The sequence below is a fragment of the Stigmatopora nigra genome, chromosome 15 (assembly GCF_051989575.1).
Source record: "Stigmatopora nigra isolate UIUO_SnigA chromosome 15, RoL_Snig_1.1, whole genome shotgun sequence".
NCBI classification, from domain to species: Eukaryota; Metazoa; Chordata; class Actinopteri; order Syngnathiformes; family Syngnathidae; genus Stigmatopora; species Stigmatopora nigra.
The window spans coordinates 10,811,155-10,828,204 of record NC_135522.1 but is presented as its reverse complement, the minus strand read 5'-3'; the positions used below and the strand labels follow the sequence as shown (position 1 = coordinate 10,828,204).

General features: G+C 39.2%; 1 protein-coding gene across 3 annotated transcripts; it reads left to right on the top strand.

Moving 5' to 3' along the window:
• Positions 1-569: 569 nt before the first annotated feature.
• epn2 (epsin 2) lies at positions 570-16,160 on the top strand. 3 transcript variants are annotated; one of them, XM_077734045.1, is made up of 10 exons: positions 570-825; positions 5,714-6,401; positions 7,132-7,286; positions 8,160-8,272; positions 8,492-8,602; positions 8,925-9,030; positions 11,513-11,665; positions 11,842-11,871; positions 13,936-14,163; positions 15,268-16,160. In XM_077734045.1, the coding sequence occupies exons 2-10, from the start codon at positions 5,971-5,973 to the stop codon at positions 15,570-15,572; spliced, it is 1,632 nt and encodes a 543-aa protein (XP_077590171.1). In that variant the 5' UTR covers positions 570-825; positions 5,714-5,970; the 3' UTR covers positions 15,573-16,160. The 3 variants fall into 3 exon arrangements, with proteins under 3 accessions (XP_077590171.1, XP_077590170.1, XP_077590172.1); XM_077734044.1 differs by having other exon boundaries at positions 572-825; positions 11,842-11,934; XM_077734046.1 differs by lacking the exon at positions 11,842-11,871 and having other exon boundaries at positions 572-825.
• The last annotated feature ends 890 nt before the right edge of the window (positions 16,161-17,050 follow it).

Here is a 17,050-nt window from a genome sequence, read left to right as displayed (position 1 = left end):
GTGCCCTGTTATTGGCTGGCCACCGATCTCAGGCCCGGAGTCAGATGGGATGTGCTCCAGCACCCCCGCGACCCTAATGAGGATAAAACGGTTCAGAAAATGAGATGGGCGACAGTATATTCATACGAAGGCACAGGATGAACATACAAACTCCAAACAGGAAGGCAAAAGCCCATCAGGGATTGAACCCTCAAACTCAGAACGATGAGGCGGTCATGCTAACCACTTATTTAATGTGCCACAATTTTGAATTAAAATCTTTATTGAAATTGCACGTACATATACATCACTAGGCTGTACTTGGAATGGTAGAGTGATGTAGATTAAGTTCCTGAAATCGTATCATAATGGGATCCTAGAACGGGGATACCAGTAAAATATAGACGGGTTCAGTTATTAAGTTTTTACTTTCCTAGAATTATCAAATCATTGTTTAGTAATGGAAAAGCTTAACTCTGATGAAGTGGTGGGTTTTTATCCTCTTTATATCAACTGAGCCTGGTAACGTAGTTGTTTTTATTGACCGGTTTTCTGGGTGACACGCATGGAGGGAAGGAAGGTCTTTTGTGTGTGTGAATAGGCCGCGTCGGTCACACCCATCTTTGGCTCTCCCCTCCCAAAGCGCCCGCCATGTTCTGGAGGAGGGGAAAGATTTAGCCCAGCGTTAGCATTAGCAACATTATAGCTTGGTGGAGGCGCAACAAGCTTTGGACGCCGCTATAAGTACACTATCCTGAATTTTAAAGACCTTTGGAATAGGGGAACACATTTAAGGGTTTATAACCTATATTCTTAATTTAAATCCGGTCATTTTCGATCCGTACGGTGAGTACCATCTACTTATAATACGTAGAGGAATTATTTTGATGTTTTCCAGAGTGTCCTAATCCAGTTTTTTAGTTGCGATGTCTCCAACGAGTACCCGTCTCGGCTACTATTAGACTGGCCACATAGCTTAGCATGTTCGTCAACTGATTACGCATATATGGGGCAAATAGAATGCGTAGACGGAAGGTGGGATATAATTCCATTAGACACAAAGAAAACAGTACAGTTTGGCGCTAAAGTGTACATTTGCTGCTGTTAAATCGATCAAAAGAAGAGATCTAAGATGTGCGGGTGGCTAGCTTTCCAACTACCCCCCTCTTCGAAGTGTATTAACATTCGGCGCGGATAAAGTAACATTTGACGCCAATCTCTTGTCCACCAAAGTGAGAAAATTAACAGTAATTAACATCTTCACTCCAATAAGGATGCATTCCAAATAAAGTTAACTCAAGCAAGTTTACTCACAAGTTGGCTCGCAATTTGCTAACATTAGCGCTAACCATCGTTCGTATAAAAGTCCTTTTGATTACGATTGCCAAAACTCCAGATTTTTCTACATGATTTTTTTAAATGTCGTAGTCACTATCAGAATTTATTTTAAGAATATGTGAGTGTTTTTATTTTTATGGGAAACGAATGGTACGTCAGTAGCTAGGGAAGGAACAATCACGTCAACTGAGGCAATAGCTGTGATTTTGTTGTTTATTTTTCAGCTTCATAGCTGTATATTGTTACCTTTTGATGCATACTGTTTCGAATAAAGATCGATTTTGTCCCATTCCCGTTTGTTACGGGTTTACATCATTTAGCATTACGCTGCCAGGGCGCTGCCTTGGTTTCTAAGAGAAATCGGAAGAATGAGCACACGTCTTTATTTCTTTTTGCCTTAGAAGTAAACCGTACATCACCATCGTAATTACTTCAATCCCTTGAATTATTATTCATTACGTTTCATCAATGAATTTACAACTCCAGTCTGGTAGGTCAAATAGAACATAACTGTCACTATTGTTATTTTTTGGATCTATTATGCTGTTGATCATTCGATAACATTTATAGGCAATGTACAGGTAAAAATCGATTTAATAAAATCATGATTTTAAGGCTAGATATAGCAGTTTAAAATGGATTCCCACGCTTGTAGTTAACAAATTACATAATGTAAATTTGTGATGAATTGCAATTGAAATTATATATAAAAAATGACTTCTTTTGCACATTTGGATTCACTTGTATACAATTTAAAGTATATTTTACTATAGTGTCGTTAAAATATATAGTTGGAATAGAATACAATGTTTGTTCACTTGGGTTACTTGCCCACTGGTGTAGGTTAAACTGACAGGCAGCTAGGAGATGTCAAGATTTTCTTTTTTACCAGCATTTTTTCCTTTGCTGTTGTAGAAAGCCTCAGTAGCAGGTTCCCTATGCAGAAAAGGCCTGCCGCAATAAGACATTTTAGCGGGTTTTATATTGAGTGGTTACCGCGTCGGCCTCACAGTTCAAATCCTGGTCTGTCCACCTGTGTGGAGTTGGCATGTTCTCCCCGACCTGTGTGGGTTTCCTCCCACATTCCAAATACATGCATGGTAGGCTGATTGGACATTCTAAATTGCCCCTAAGTATGAGTGTGAGCGTAAATGGTTGTTTCTCTCCTTGTGCCCTGTGATTGGCTGGCCACCAATTCAGGGTGTCCCCTGCCTTGTGCCCGAAGGCAGCGGGGATAGGCTCCGGCAACTCATGAGGATAGCAAAAACAAAAGTCGAAACATGTTTTTAGCATGTTAGCAATAGTGGCTAACACAGAGCATGAGCGCAAAAAGACAATAACACGGCCAAAATGAGCGATTATGAGATGCATGACAACACAGAATCGAACCACTAAAAGATCCAAGTCAATTCTCCCTTGCGTTTTCATATTTTTTATTTTTTAAATGCCTCGTTAACTTGGAAAGAGCAGCCTTATTGATATTATGTCCTTAACCCACTGTCCTGGTTTGAGGACAGCCTGTAATGTTTTTTTACTTTATCAAGATGTTTCCCCATACTATGTCAATGAAAACTTTTTATCATGGTATTAATGGGTTAAGTTCATCCTAACTCTTTAATTTTTATATATATTTTTTTGTAAATTGCCACATGTAAGGTAAATTTACACTGTGTGATTTTGTGAGGCTAAAAATAGTCTGCTTGCCAAAGATGATATCATCAGTTGAATATTGTATTTATCTCATCTCATTTTCTGAACCGCTTTATCCTCACTAGGGTCGTGGGGGTGCTGGAGCCAATCCCAGCTATTTCCAGGCCAGAAGCAGGGGGACACTGAATCGGTGGCCAGTCTATCGAAGGGCACAAGGAGACGGACAACCATACACATTCAAACCCTTACTTAGGGGCAATTCAGAGTGTCTAATCAGCGTACTATGCATGTGTTTGGAATGTGGGAGGAAACCCATGCAGGCCCAGGGAGAACATGCAAACCCCACTCAGGTAGATGTGACCTGGATTTGAACCCAGGGACTCATAGCTCTGAGCCCGACGCGCTAACCACTCACGGCGCATCGTGTGTGCGCGTGTGTGTATACGTATATACATTTTGGTTGGTGCTCGGACGTTTGGTCGCTGGTTGAGTTTACTGTTGAAACCAGCTCTCAAAACTGTATTAATGAGAGAGAGTTTAATATCTAAGTACTGTTTAATATCTAAGTACATTTGACCGGCGACCAAAAGGGACCAAAAGACCGGCGACCAAACGTCCGGTCACGATTTTGGTTTAGTTCACTCTTTAAATAATGTTGAACTCAACACAGTACTTCAATCTCAAAGTGTGCCAGGCACCATCAGTTAAGCAAGGAATGGTAGGAAGTGTGATGAATGGTTAAGGTCATTTGGAACTGTAACGTGCTGTTGATTTCTTAGCGCTATTTTAGTTGCATGACAAATATTTTTCCAGTAGAATAGTGTGTTAATTCATATTGACCCATCTGATCCAAATGAGCTCTGCAAAAAAAAGGACTTCAGGAAAGGGGCCCTGGTTGTGTTCTGTGTTGAAGGATGTTCCGGTGGGTGTGCTTTTGCGCATGCGTGTATAGAGTGGGGGGTTGCGATGGACAAGACAGACCCTCTTCTCTTCCTCCTGTCTGCAGTGAGTGAATAGGTGATTATTGCAGCAGATGTGTAATTAGGCCTCCCTCGTATTCATGGAGATGCAGACTGATCAGGGAAAGTTGGTGGAATGGCAGGGGCATGCTCCACAGGAATCACATTTCATTGGCATTAAGTGAATTTGTCGGATGTGCCAAGTTGTTTTCTTATTCCGTAAGCATTCAGTCATTTTCGTTTCCTCTCCAGCTGTCCTTCCATGACTAGGGACAGAAGATACAATTATTATGAAACATTTAAGAGGTGTATACCTAAAATTTGAACACTCTCTACTCTTTAAGACTGCACAGTTCGCACCCTCACTGCGTGACGGAGCATGCTGATACAAGCAGAATATACACTTATGATATTACTCAGTGGGGCATTTCCACAACTGCCTCTAGGAAGTTAATTAGGAAGTGAGTCTGTTCAGAAAACATACTTTTGTCTGCATTATTGAGACACATTTTGAAATAAGTATTTGTTTTACATGCTGCCATTTATCACTGATTTAACTTTTAACTTTTGTTGTAAGAGATTGCTTATGCTGTACTTTCTGGAGCTGTCAGGGATTGACAATAAGGACTGCTAAAATGCCCCGGGCAGCTAATTATGTTTTGATAGCCTCTCGAAAGAGAAGATAATCTTTTGATTATGTGATCTAAAATAAATGAGGAAAATCAGAATTGTTCATCTGTTTTGTGTCCTGCCATGGGTGTGGCCTTTTTTTTTTTTTTTACACATTTTCGTCTTCTGCGCAGATGTGCGTATGTGAACTTTTTCCATTGCTCGTGTGAACAATTTGTCCATGTTTTTTAAGGGCGTTGCCATTTTGCAGTGAATATTAGTTTTTTTTATATACATGCAGGTACGCATCAATCATGTTCCGTTTGAGATTGTCTTTGTACAGTCACTCATAAAATATTTAACCATATCTATGTTTGGTTTTACATTATTAATTAGGGCAGGTAAGATAGATGGGTTACCTGTCCTATGGGCAGGTGGCTTAAAAGGGTAATGTAGAACCCTGGCTGTTAAGGACACGTAAAGTGGTGGGCTGGGGGTTTCATAAGGGAATACATATTTTACTTGGGTTGATTCACAATTATGTAAATCTGTCGTTCTGTAACCACCAACTCATCAAATATATCAAACATTACAGAAAAACACAAAACTCTTAATTTTTCATTCAGAATTTGTTTTCACTTGTTCTGTAATGACTTGTAGTAGGAATGTTACGATCACATATTTTTGCTTATTTCTCTGAGTCACCTGATTTTGAGAATCTGCCAATCCAGAGTCCTGATCCGATACCTAGGATATGTGTTAAGTTGGAGACATTGCAACGTTATAATCATATCAACGGGTGATTTCAAATATGCAGAAATAAAGATCGTCTTTTTTTCAGTTGCACAGCACCAAAATTAAGTTGCTAACAAATGGTTTAAATCATGTATTTTACAGAAATAAACTTATTTAGCAAATTAGCTCCAATTCAATAAATTTAGCTAATTCAATTGTGATTTGGCCGGAAATATAATTTTACTTTAAAGTGCTAGTTTTTTTTTATAAATAGTATCAATATAAATATGGAAGTATTGTAAACTATGCTTTAGATCTATGAATTTTAGCATGCTTTGAGGTACGCCCTAAAAATGTGATTTTGTGCTAAAGTAGAATTGATGCTTCATTACAGCTTGTATTTGCTTCCTGGCTCTAACTCAGTCATTTTTTGCACATCCTAGGTAATGGCATGGTCGCAAGTGCACGCACTTTGTGTGTGGAGATGGTTTTAACAAACATTGTTCTGGAGGACTCAGGAACTCTGCCCTGGCCTGAAGAAGCCTCATAAACTCATATCCAGCACAAAACATTTTGGACAAGGAGACTCCTACTTTCTGTGAAAGAACAAGGCTCTGTTGCTCATATACATAAAACAAACCTACTTGCCTTGTGAACATTTAAATTCTTTTAAAGTTGGTTTCACATCTTGCCCTCCACAATGCCAAGCTCCACAATTCGTCGCCAAATGAAGAACATGGTGAACAACTACTCAGATGCTGAAAAGAAAGTTAGAGAGGCTACCTCCAATGACCCTTGGGGTCCTTCCTCTTCACTCATGTCTGAAATTGCCGACTTAACTTATAATGTGGTGGCCTTCAGTGAGATCATGAGTATGATCTGGAGACGACTCAATGACCATGGCAAAAACTGGCGCCATGTCTACAAAGCTCTCACCCTGCTTGACTACCTGATCAAGACCGGCTCCGAGCGAGTGGCTTTGCAATGCAAAGAAAACATCTTTGCCATCCAGACTCTGAAAGACTTCCAGTACATCGACAGAGATGGTAAGGACCAGGGCATCAATGTAAGGGAGAAGAGTAAGCAGCTAGTGGTCCTTCTTAAAGATGAAGATCGTCTTAAAGGAGAGCGGTAAGTCATTATTTTACATGGTAAAACACAAGTATAGCAAATTGATTTTGAAATTACTTCCATAAACTTTGCTGTTTCTACCTAGATTTATTTGGGTGAATTAGTTTGATCAGGGACATTAATGTGAGATGGCCAATGATAATCTCTCCAAAATAAAATTGGAGCGCAAGTATTTCAAGGTTGAACTAAGAGTTATATCTAGGTGAAAAAAACTCCTGTGTTAAAGCAACCTGGACATTTTATATTGTGGCATCCACAAGAAGGCACTCTCACTTAAGTTCTCTGCCTGAATAGTTGGCATAGAACTGAGAGTATTTATTTCAAACAAAAATTTAAAATAATTTTGTGAGGTTAAGGTTCCCTCAGCTGTTTATATCCTAAAAAGAAATCGATTTTTTGTGTTGGGTGGTTTGGCAGATGCACTGAATCACTGAAAGTAAATTAGATTTACATAGAGGAGCCAAACATGAGCCATCACCAAAACATATAAAAAAAGGTATTAGTGCATTAATTTGCTGCTCGTCTGTTGAAATTTCTGAAGAGGAATGGCTGAGAGAAATATGCGAATTTCCAGCTATTGGTGCAATTGGATGAATGAATCTTTGAATAAGGGCAAGTTTATCATGAAGCGGTTTCATTGACTATACGCTGACTACTTGTCTATACGTTTTATGTAAAGGTGACACGTAACATTTTTTAAGACTATTGCTGTCCTGTTTTGTCCTGTAAGGTCTCAGGCTTTGAAAACTAAAGAGCGTATGGCCCAGGTATCAACAGGGAGCAGTCAGATGGGCTTTGGTAGAGGCTCATCCCAGCCCAACCTCTCCACTTCCTACAGCGAAGAGTACGGGAGGTCAGAGGGCTCACCTGCCTCATATCACGGCTGTGAGTACTTTTTTTGCCAACTACCGTAATGGCCCGGATATAAGACGACCTCCCCTAAAGACACAAGTTAAAATAACTGCATCAACTCGAGTTCCACACCCAGAGGACCTAATCTAGAGTACTTTTGTATCTTGTACTTTCACTTATTCCATGGGCCGCTAACCACTCCATTATCTATGTTGACTACTTGTCTATGTGTGCAAAGAGCAGCCTTATTATTATTAACCCACTGTCCTCATTTGAGGACAGCCTGTAATATTTTTCTTACTTGGAATGAAGGTGTTTCCCAATTCTACGTAAATGTTCTGAAAACGTTGAAAAAAGTTAAAAGTTGTTATCTTGGGTTAAAATGGGTTAAGTTCATCCAACTTTTTTATTTTATACTTTATAGTTGCCTTCTCTTTATTGCTCAATAAAACAACAAAATTACTTTAAAGTCATCATTATATTCTCTTTTCTTATCAAGTAAGGTAATAGTTGATTTCATAATTGAATGAGGAAAGTAATTTATTTATTCTCAGAAGGTCCGATTTAATTTTTTAATTTATTTTTAAGATACAGATATTGACAATGGTCTACCTCCTATCCTACCATTTAGTAGAACATGTTTTTGCAATTTTCGGCATTTAAATGTAATTATAACATAACTTAATATTAGCTTTGTTAGAAAAGTGTAACATAAAAAACATTGCTGAATATACACGTACCAAATATAAAAGGTTTTGCTCAAGAACTCAAGGTACAGATACAAACCAAAATCCAATATCATAAAAATGACTTCCAAAAGTATTGAAGACACAACTAAACTTAAATAGCATATTCTATCTTACTCAAGTACGATGTCAATTGTTTTTGTATCTAATTGTCCACCAGCTACATCTCCCAATGCTGGATCAGAATTGGAGCAAGCCAGACCTCAGACCAGTGGGGAGGAGGAGCTACAGTTGCAACTGGCTCTGGCCATGAGCAGAGAGGCAGCAGAGCAGGTACTGTAAACATGTGTGCTACGTGGCAGATAATGAATCATGTGCACACTTGGGTATTTACTTGAACGTAATAAATCAAACTTGTATTTAATATCAGATAAAAATGTCTGAAAGCAGAAATCTTTTTTGATTTATGGACAATTAAAATGACAAGAACAGGTGAAATTAAATGTAATTTGCCCAGGGGCACTTTGTCCTAACTAGTACCCCTTTATACAGGAGGATCGCATACGCCGAGGGGATGATTTAAGACTACAGATGGCCTTGGAGGAGAGTAAGAAAGGGAAAGGTGGTACCGACTCTGGCAAACTGGCACGAAAGAAAAAAGAGGTATGTTACCATCTAACGCTGAACATTATGTGACTCATCAGTATTATCCTAATTTAGTCTCCTCATGCTTATTTTTGCCTGACTTGATCTCCTCCCCCCGAAGCAGTAATGAATCTAGCAGAAGATGCCTTTGTTAGCCCAACATTTTGTTCTTCAGTAGATGGTTAAGAAGGACAGAGTGACTGACTACTCATTGGGTTAATGAAAAGATGATTGGTCCAAAAATGGCCTTTACGCTTTAGGCAAAATGCAGTTCAGAAAAACATTTTAAAAATTCATCTGTTGTCACTCTTTACAAATTGACATTCTGTCTTATTTTCAGCCACAGTCATCTCTGATGGATTTGATGGATACCCCAGAACAGGGTGCAAGCGCTGACCCCTGGGTTTCAGCAGGTCTGGCGAAAGGTGACCCCTGGAAAGCTTATGGTACATGTGCATTTTCATAAGACTGACATACTATCTGTTAGGGGTATGGCAGTATATCAATATCTTGAAATATCACAATATTTGTGGCTTATCGAGGAACAACAAGGGGGACACCATTAATCGGTGGCCAGGCAATCGCAGGGCATGAGGAGACGGACCACCATTTGCGCTCACACTCATACCTAGAGGGGCAATTTAGAGTGTTCAACCACACCGCCATGCATGTTTTTGGGATGTAGGAGGAAACCAGATTAGCTGGAGAAAACCCACATAAACCCGGGAGAACATGCAAGCTCCCAACAGGAAGGCCAGGACCTTGGGTCGAACCCTCGATCTCAGAAATGTTGGGCTGACGCACAAACTATTCAGCCTTATAGCATTTGATCCCAGTAGATTTCACAAGCAATTGTGTATCCTGTATGATTTTCAAAAGCATTCGATAAAACAAAAGATCCCCTCATAGAAAGGTTGTTTGACAGCTCTCAACCTTAAAGGTGTTCGTGTTACTGCATGTGTGACTAATGTGAGTGTGACAATATCGCTACGCCTCACCCCTACATCTAACTCTAAATACTGCTGTTTGACTCTTTGGCAGCTTGGAATGCTGCTTTGCAGGCCTAGTGAGAAAGAGTAAAGTTCTGCACGACGTCACCATGGCATATTTGCCTTTGGCAAAAGCCCCTAGACCATGTACTAGTGATCAACCGATACAGGTTTTTCAGTACCGATACCGATTATTAGGAGATGGAGCAGGCCGTTAATTGATATTTGGAGCCGATATTCATTTGCAGTGAAAGTAAAAGATTCTTATAATTTCTGTTAATGTATGTTATTGAATGTACAATTCAACTTAATTTGTATGGTGGCAACGCAAAAGAGGTATAGGGGGTTACATTTGCACTGGTGCTGGTGTGTCTGTGTTCATATTACCAATATAGGCTGCCGTTAATTGAAGCATGGGAGAGAGAAAAGCGTGGCTGCATCTGAACCCAAATAACCAATTTTTAAATTGATTTCTTCTTATTGGGGGGTTGGATTAAAAAACTAAAAGAAGTTTTTTTTTTTAAAAAACACTTGTTATTGATATATGTTAAATATTCAAATATTGGCCTGACTGATTATCGGCTCATTGCTCCACTATACCAATGACATCATAGTATATAGTATTTGTGAACAGCAGCTAACTTGTATATCCAATTTTATTAATGGTCCTGCCTCTACTAAATCAAGTTAGGCAGGAAAGCTTACTAGCATTAGCTTAATCTTATCTGGAGGAAGTGCGCTTGTTTTATATTTTGGAGACATCTATTTGGGATGCCGTATCCGCACACGCCATTGAAATCCGAAAGGGTTTTTTTGTGCCTAGGAAAAGTAAATAGCTGCATTCGTACTGATAAACTCATGATGTACCTTGTTTATTTAAATATTCCAAACGCACATTGTTTCATGATTTTGGAATTTTGCAGCTTGTGTATTATTTTTTTCTGCCATACTATTTTATGCCAGTTGGTGAGCTCAACATGGACAAATTAAGGGCCCTGTTTGTGCCCAATGGACTGTGAAAATCATCAAGAATGATTGGATGGGAATCTCTGTACTGAAACATTTACCCAAGACCACACACAACAACTAAAGATTGCTGTTGGTTCACTAATACCATATGTTAAAAGTTGGGGCAGTTGGTTTACACAAATGTGTGAGCCTATTCTGTAATGCAGTGTTCACCAACCTTTTTTGAACTGCGGTAAACTTTTTGCATTGAAAAAAAATCCCAAGGGACGCCACCATCTGAAAGTATTTTCATCTAAAACAATGTTGCCTATATTAACAATAGTCATTCTCATCAAAGTTTAATCAGTAGCAATCACATAAACCTCCAAAAATGATTCCAAAATCAATTTTTTTCACACTGACCTAATATCACTAAAAGTTGATGTCTGCAGATCCTGAACAACTTCTGGTTCGAGCGATGCAAAAATAAGTAATGTAATGTTTTTAATAGTACAATTTTATGACTTTTCTCCAAATATTGATAAAATCTAAAATTACGCACAGACTATACGTCGCCAAAAGTCGATGTCTTTGAAATCAAACAACTTCTGGTTCATATTAGAGAAAAATGAGCAACATCATCGTGTTCATCATGTTTTAATCTTGTAATAGTTCAATTTTAATCTCGTTAAATTCATTAATTTTTCTCTCTAAATATTACTTTGCATGACTTCTTGCAATTTCCCGCGACACGCCTGACCATTCCTCACGGCACAGTGGTTGGGGAACACTGCTGTAATGAATGGAAAATGTGTTGATGTCGTGACACAAGGTTGTTCATGTGATACATGTCGCCATAACCTGCATGAACACCTCATTTGAAATTTCCTGTATCATTGCTGTTTCATTTTGTACCTCATTTTCATGTTAGCATCGATGATTACCCAATTTCTACTTGTGCGCCCAGTAAGACTAATTCCCTTTTCCCAAGGTTCTGCTCCTAAGACAGCAGCCTCGGCAGACCCTTGGGGGGCCCCAACCTCAGTTACACCCATGAAAAGCAGTGATCCCTGGGCACCAAATTCCGCTCCCGCATCGGATCCCTGGGCGTCAACAGCTACTCGCCCTAAAGTTCCTAATACAGGTAACACATGGAGATGAGAAGACAATAATTAAACACATTTTTTATGACTGAGTCATTACGTAGTTTGGGAATTTTTCTGTCCACATTTTTTTAATGCACACATCTAGTCTTCTATTGTCTTTTGTCCATTTGATCTGGATTGCTTTATATTATATGTAAATGTTGTCCCCACCCAGGTAGCTTTGACCTGTTCAGTGAATCCAATGGTACGTCCAAAGAGGACTTCTCAGCGTTTGACAACCTGCGCACCTCCTCCTCTGTCGCTGCTGGTACTCACCCTGTCCTTGTCTTCCTATTGACACCGTCTTGTGTTCTTTGTATCTCTGTGCTCTCAGATTTCCAATATCTCTGTTGGGCACAGACGTGTCTTGTCTTTGTATGGCTATACTACCAGAATGAAGCAATGAGCCATGGCCAAGATTGGATGGGGAAAAATAACTCCCATAACAATTTGATTTGAAAAAATATGGCATTTGCTTCGTCTTGGTATATTTTTCCACTTGGGTGGTAATAATCGAACTGAGCTTTGTTTTTGTAAAACCATTTTTGAGATTTTCAATTTCAACACCTCAATTCGTAAGTCAAGGGTTTTCAAAACTCTGCTTCACCCAAGTCGTGGTGGTTTCCTTTCCCGTGGTTGAATTCTGTGGCGAGATTGGCACTTTTTGCGCATTAGTGCATTAGCGCAAGGCAAACATGTCTGAAAGCATAAAGGGGAATAAAGGTTTTTAATTTGGATTGATTACACAAAAAGTAAAGCCTCAATGGAATGTGTTGAAGACCTGATGAAAGAAGAAGGGTTATTTGTGTGAACACCAAATTAAGGAATTGAAGGATTCCAGACACTCAGTGCACTTTTTATCACTGTCATTTGTGCGTTGCTATTCTGAGAGTAGTTTGTCACAATGACACGCATAGCAAATGGCCTGCTCTTTTGTGTGTGTCCTAATTGCATTATTCTTCTTAATGAATTGTTAGCAGAATGGCAGTTTGCGTCTGTTGTACAATACACATAATAACATGCACTATTTCTGAATGAAACATGCTAGCTGATAAAGTTTGGCAAAATACATGCGCTATATTTTTTCCTTTTGTTTTGCTTTAAAAATGTGCTATCGGTATTGTGGTAACAGTACAACAATATTTATTTTTGAGCGACCTCTTTGAAATTGTTCCAATTCTTTCATCCTCCAAATATCGCCTGCATATTTTTGCCTGGCAATGTTGTACATTCGAATGTTACTAGGTTCTGGTACAACACCATAGTGTCTGACAATGGCTTCAAGGATTTTATTTTGACACCTTATGAAAGTCAGAGCACCATTTGCTAGGCAGTAGAAGGGCGTCCCTCTAGGGATATGCCTCCCTAGAACATCACTAACCCACAACCAAACCTGTCAAGTTGAATGACGTTGCGGGGAGTATAACGTTCTCCTCGTCTTCCCCAGAATCTTCCACGTTTATCACAGGTGTTCAGGGCAAGCCTGCTTTTATCCGTGAAAAGTAGAGTGCCAGTGGTCGATTTGCCAATTCTGATGTTCTTAAGCAATTGCCAGCTGAGCTCCACAGTGATGGACAGTCAGCACAGGGCCCACTACTGGACTTTGGGCCCTCAGGCCACCTTCATAAAGTCTCGTCCTAATTGTTTGGGTAGATACATTCATACCATTGCCCCTCTGGAGGTCATCTTATAGGGCACAAGTAGTGCTCAGCTTGTTCCGCCTTGCACAAAGGAGCAAGTATCAGTACTGCTGACGAGTCGAGCTCTCCGAGAATAACCACCAGTCTCTTCAAATACCCTCCATGTTCTGGAGATTGTGCCAAGAGACACATTAAATGTACTTTCTTTAGCACATTTGGATGTGCAGGCCTATAGAAGTTTGACGACCTGGGCAACTTCTGTAGTGTTGTGAAATTGCCTCATCCCACCAGTAAAAACAATTAGTCAAGCGAAAACCAGCACGAGTGGCAAACCAGCCCAAAAAAGATCAAGACGAAGAAACTTGAAATGACCTCCACATGTACAACCAGTCCTGCTTGTGGCCACTGTTGTGAACTCCATTAACACCAATGCAACTAAAAGTGATTATCGATCCCTTCAGCTCCCTATCAATCAGAAAATTACCAGGCGGTTTTAACTGATTTCATGACCGGCCTAACAAAACATGTTTTTCTTTAAAAAAAATTTGAGCAGTATTTATTGAATAAGTATCATTTTCATTTTACTTATAACATCCCATATTCATTAAAATTTGGGTTTCTACTTGCAGGTGATGCTGGGATAACATCCTCTGTTCCCTCCCAAGTCAGTCTTGCTAGCAGCGGCAGTTTGGACCTCTTTGATCCGCTTCCAACATCCTTTTCTGCCACTTCAAATCCAACCAGGAAGACTCCAGAGTCTTTCCTTGGCCCCAATGCTGCTTTGGTCAACCTGGATTCTTTGGTGACCAAACCTGCTCAACCTGCACCAGCATTCAATCCATTCTTGGCTTCAGCGGGTTAGTAAGATGATAATCTGAAAAGTTCACACTTTAAATAAGAATGATGTAGAAAAAGCCAGTTTAGTTTATTTACAAACTACTTTTAAAGCTCACTTTAAGATTATAGCAGCATTTCATTGTGTGCATTTCATTTGAATTTAAAGGGTAGTACTAATTTTACCTCAGTCAAAAAAATCCAATGTCATGATATCTGTATTAATTTAATAGATATTATCATAGAATGTTATGCGGTATGGAAAAATAAAATAAAAAATGCAAGATCTGTGGCCAGGAATGGTACTGCACCCAGAAACAAACGAGTAAGTAATACCTTGAGATACGAGCTTAATGCGTTCCGGGCTCGTATGTCAATTTACTCGTATCTCAAATCAACTTTTCCCATAGAAATGAACTCAATACAAATTAGTTTGTTCTGAAAAAAACAACCAATAAATGGATTTTTCTCAATGGAAAAACACTTTCTATTGGTTGTAATTCACCATCTACTAGCAGAGCAACAAATTCTTATCATAAGCAGCCTGTCACGTTTAGGTCACCTGGCTGTTTCGTATGCTCATCTTAAAATTTGTCTCCTATCTTGAGGCAAATATTTGCTCAGAACTTTACTCGTATCTCAAATTCATCATATGTTGGGGGGCTCGCATGTCAAGGTATTACTGTACATACTAATTTATAGTATCCCTGAATGTCCATAAAGACACCAAATATGACCAAGTGAAGCCAGATTAATTAAACTTTATAATTAATTTTAGTAGGGCATTCGTTACCTTGATCGGAAATCAATCATAAAATCAACATAAATCACACACTGACAGATTAAATGATACCTTCTTATAATTAAACTTATCATCATTAGACCATCATTAAAATAGAAAACTCACTTACTGATTGCAATTTGTCCTAAGTGTATTAAATTCCAGAGAGTTGACAAACTCAAAATACAGTGGTACCTCTACGTACAAATGCATCTATATTACGAAAAGCTTAGATGTGAAAGAAACCCATTGTTCCAAAATACGAAAACAATCTAAGTTATGAAACGTCAACTGAAATCAAACTTTTACATTATGACTGATTTTAGTTTATTTTGTTTTTATTTAGGTGGCACTGCCTCAGCATCCACCGCCCATGCCAATCCCTTCCAAGTGGTTCAGCCTGTTCCACCAACACTCAACCAGATGCGAGTCAGCCCCATGCCTTCGGGATTCGCCGGTGGCATGGGTGATTCCATGGCCATATCCTCTTTGCCCACCCAACCTGTCACAATGGTCCCTTTGGCAGGCATGGCTCCTGCAGGACGGCCAATGCCTGCAATTGGGGTCGGTGCAATGCCCCAGCCAATGATGAGCATGCCCCCTCAAGCCGGAGGGGGCCCTCCTGGTGCCACAAACCCATTCCTTTTGTGAAAGGCTGACTGTGGGACAACTTGGACCCACTTTTTATTCCCCCAAGCTCTACGTGGCTTCATCAAGAAGTCATCCCATGTATTCCTTTTCTAACAAACCTCTTGCAAGGTCGTAGATAATGTGGCTTCCTTTTAACATTACCACAATTTTCCTGTCTTTCCTCTCTCTCTATGATATGAACTGCCTAGTCCTACAATATGTGTTCCATTTTGATCTGACGCTAATGTCGATCACTGTCCATTTGGCATCACTTACAGAGTAGCAAGGGTGTTTACAGTTTATTTGCTCCACAAGGCAGGTCAGGACATTCAACTTGTCTCTCACCTGCATTCCATCCTTTAGAAATGCTCCTTTCTTCTGTGGAGTGACAAGCCTGACTACTAATGCCAGGATCCTATCTGGTCACTAGAGCTAATCTTTTATAAGCCCTGTCAGCGGAAGTGTGTGTGCTTTTGAGAGAGAGGTTGCACATATTAGTGCTATTACACTGTGTATTTTCCAGTAACCTTTTTCTTCACTTACTGGATTTAGAATGAAAGAGACCATCAGATAAGTTTTATACTGTCTGAATGTGTTCCGAAGCAGGGATTTTGCACATTGTGTTTGGCTTTTTTTTTTTAAAACAAAAAAAGAAACAAGAAAAGAAAAAAAACGAATTGTTTCAGCGACTGTTCGGCTCACCATTACACCTTAGCATAGACAGGATGGCTAGCAGCAAAACTGAATGAGAGAGAGCTTAAACTTTTTACTTTTTATTTACTACTCTGTTTATTTAGGCACTAAATTAGACTGCTCCCTGACACACGCTTAAAAAATGCTGACCGCCTTGGGTCACTATATTACTGTTGTGAATTCTGAAAAGATGAACTCACTGTCTCGGTGATTGTGACATACTCACGGACAACCAGTTGAATCCCCAGTCAGTACAAAATCATGTTGATTTTTGACGTTAAGGACCTGACCAAACGTGCGTTTAGACAAATATGAACTGTGATAGTGTCATTTTGCAACATAAGGAGATGGGAATTTTGCTTCTTTGTACCAGGTTCAAAGGGAAGAGTGTATGTGTGCAGTTTGAATAAGTGATACCAGCTTCTATGTGTACTTGAATGAGCAATGTTGGCTTTAAAAAGGCCTGGGCGATATGACAAAAAAAATCACGATTAAAAAAAAAAAAAGTAAATAGTTATCACCATAACTATCACACCCTTTTTCTTTCAAATTTGAATTCGTAAATTACTTTACTCGTTTTTCAATTATGAAAATAACTTATCTATCTTTTAAAATATAATATAAAATAGGATTTTATTGTTGCTCTGTGTGCAATAAACGTAAAACAACTCCCATTACACTAAGAAAAGAAATAATTAATCAAACCTGCAGAAATGTTGACTAGCGTCCTTATTTTTATAAATTTGCCTTCAAAACCAAAAGGCTGTTTGGGGTATGGGTATTTAAGAGGAATTTTAAAAAATGAA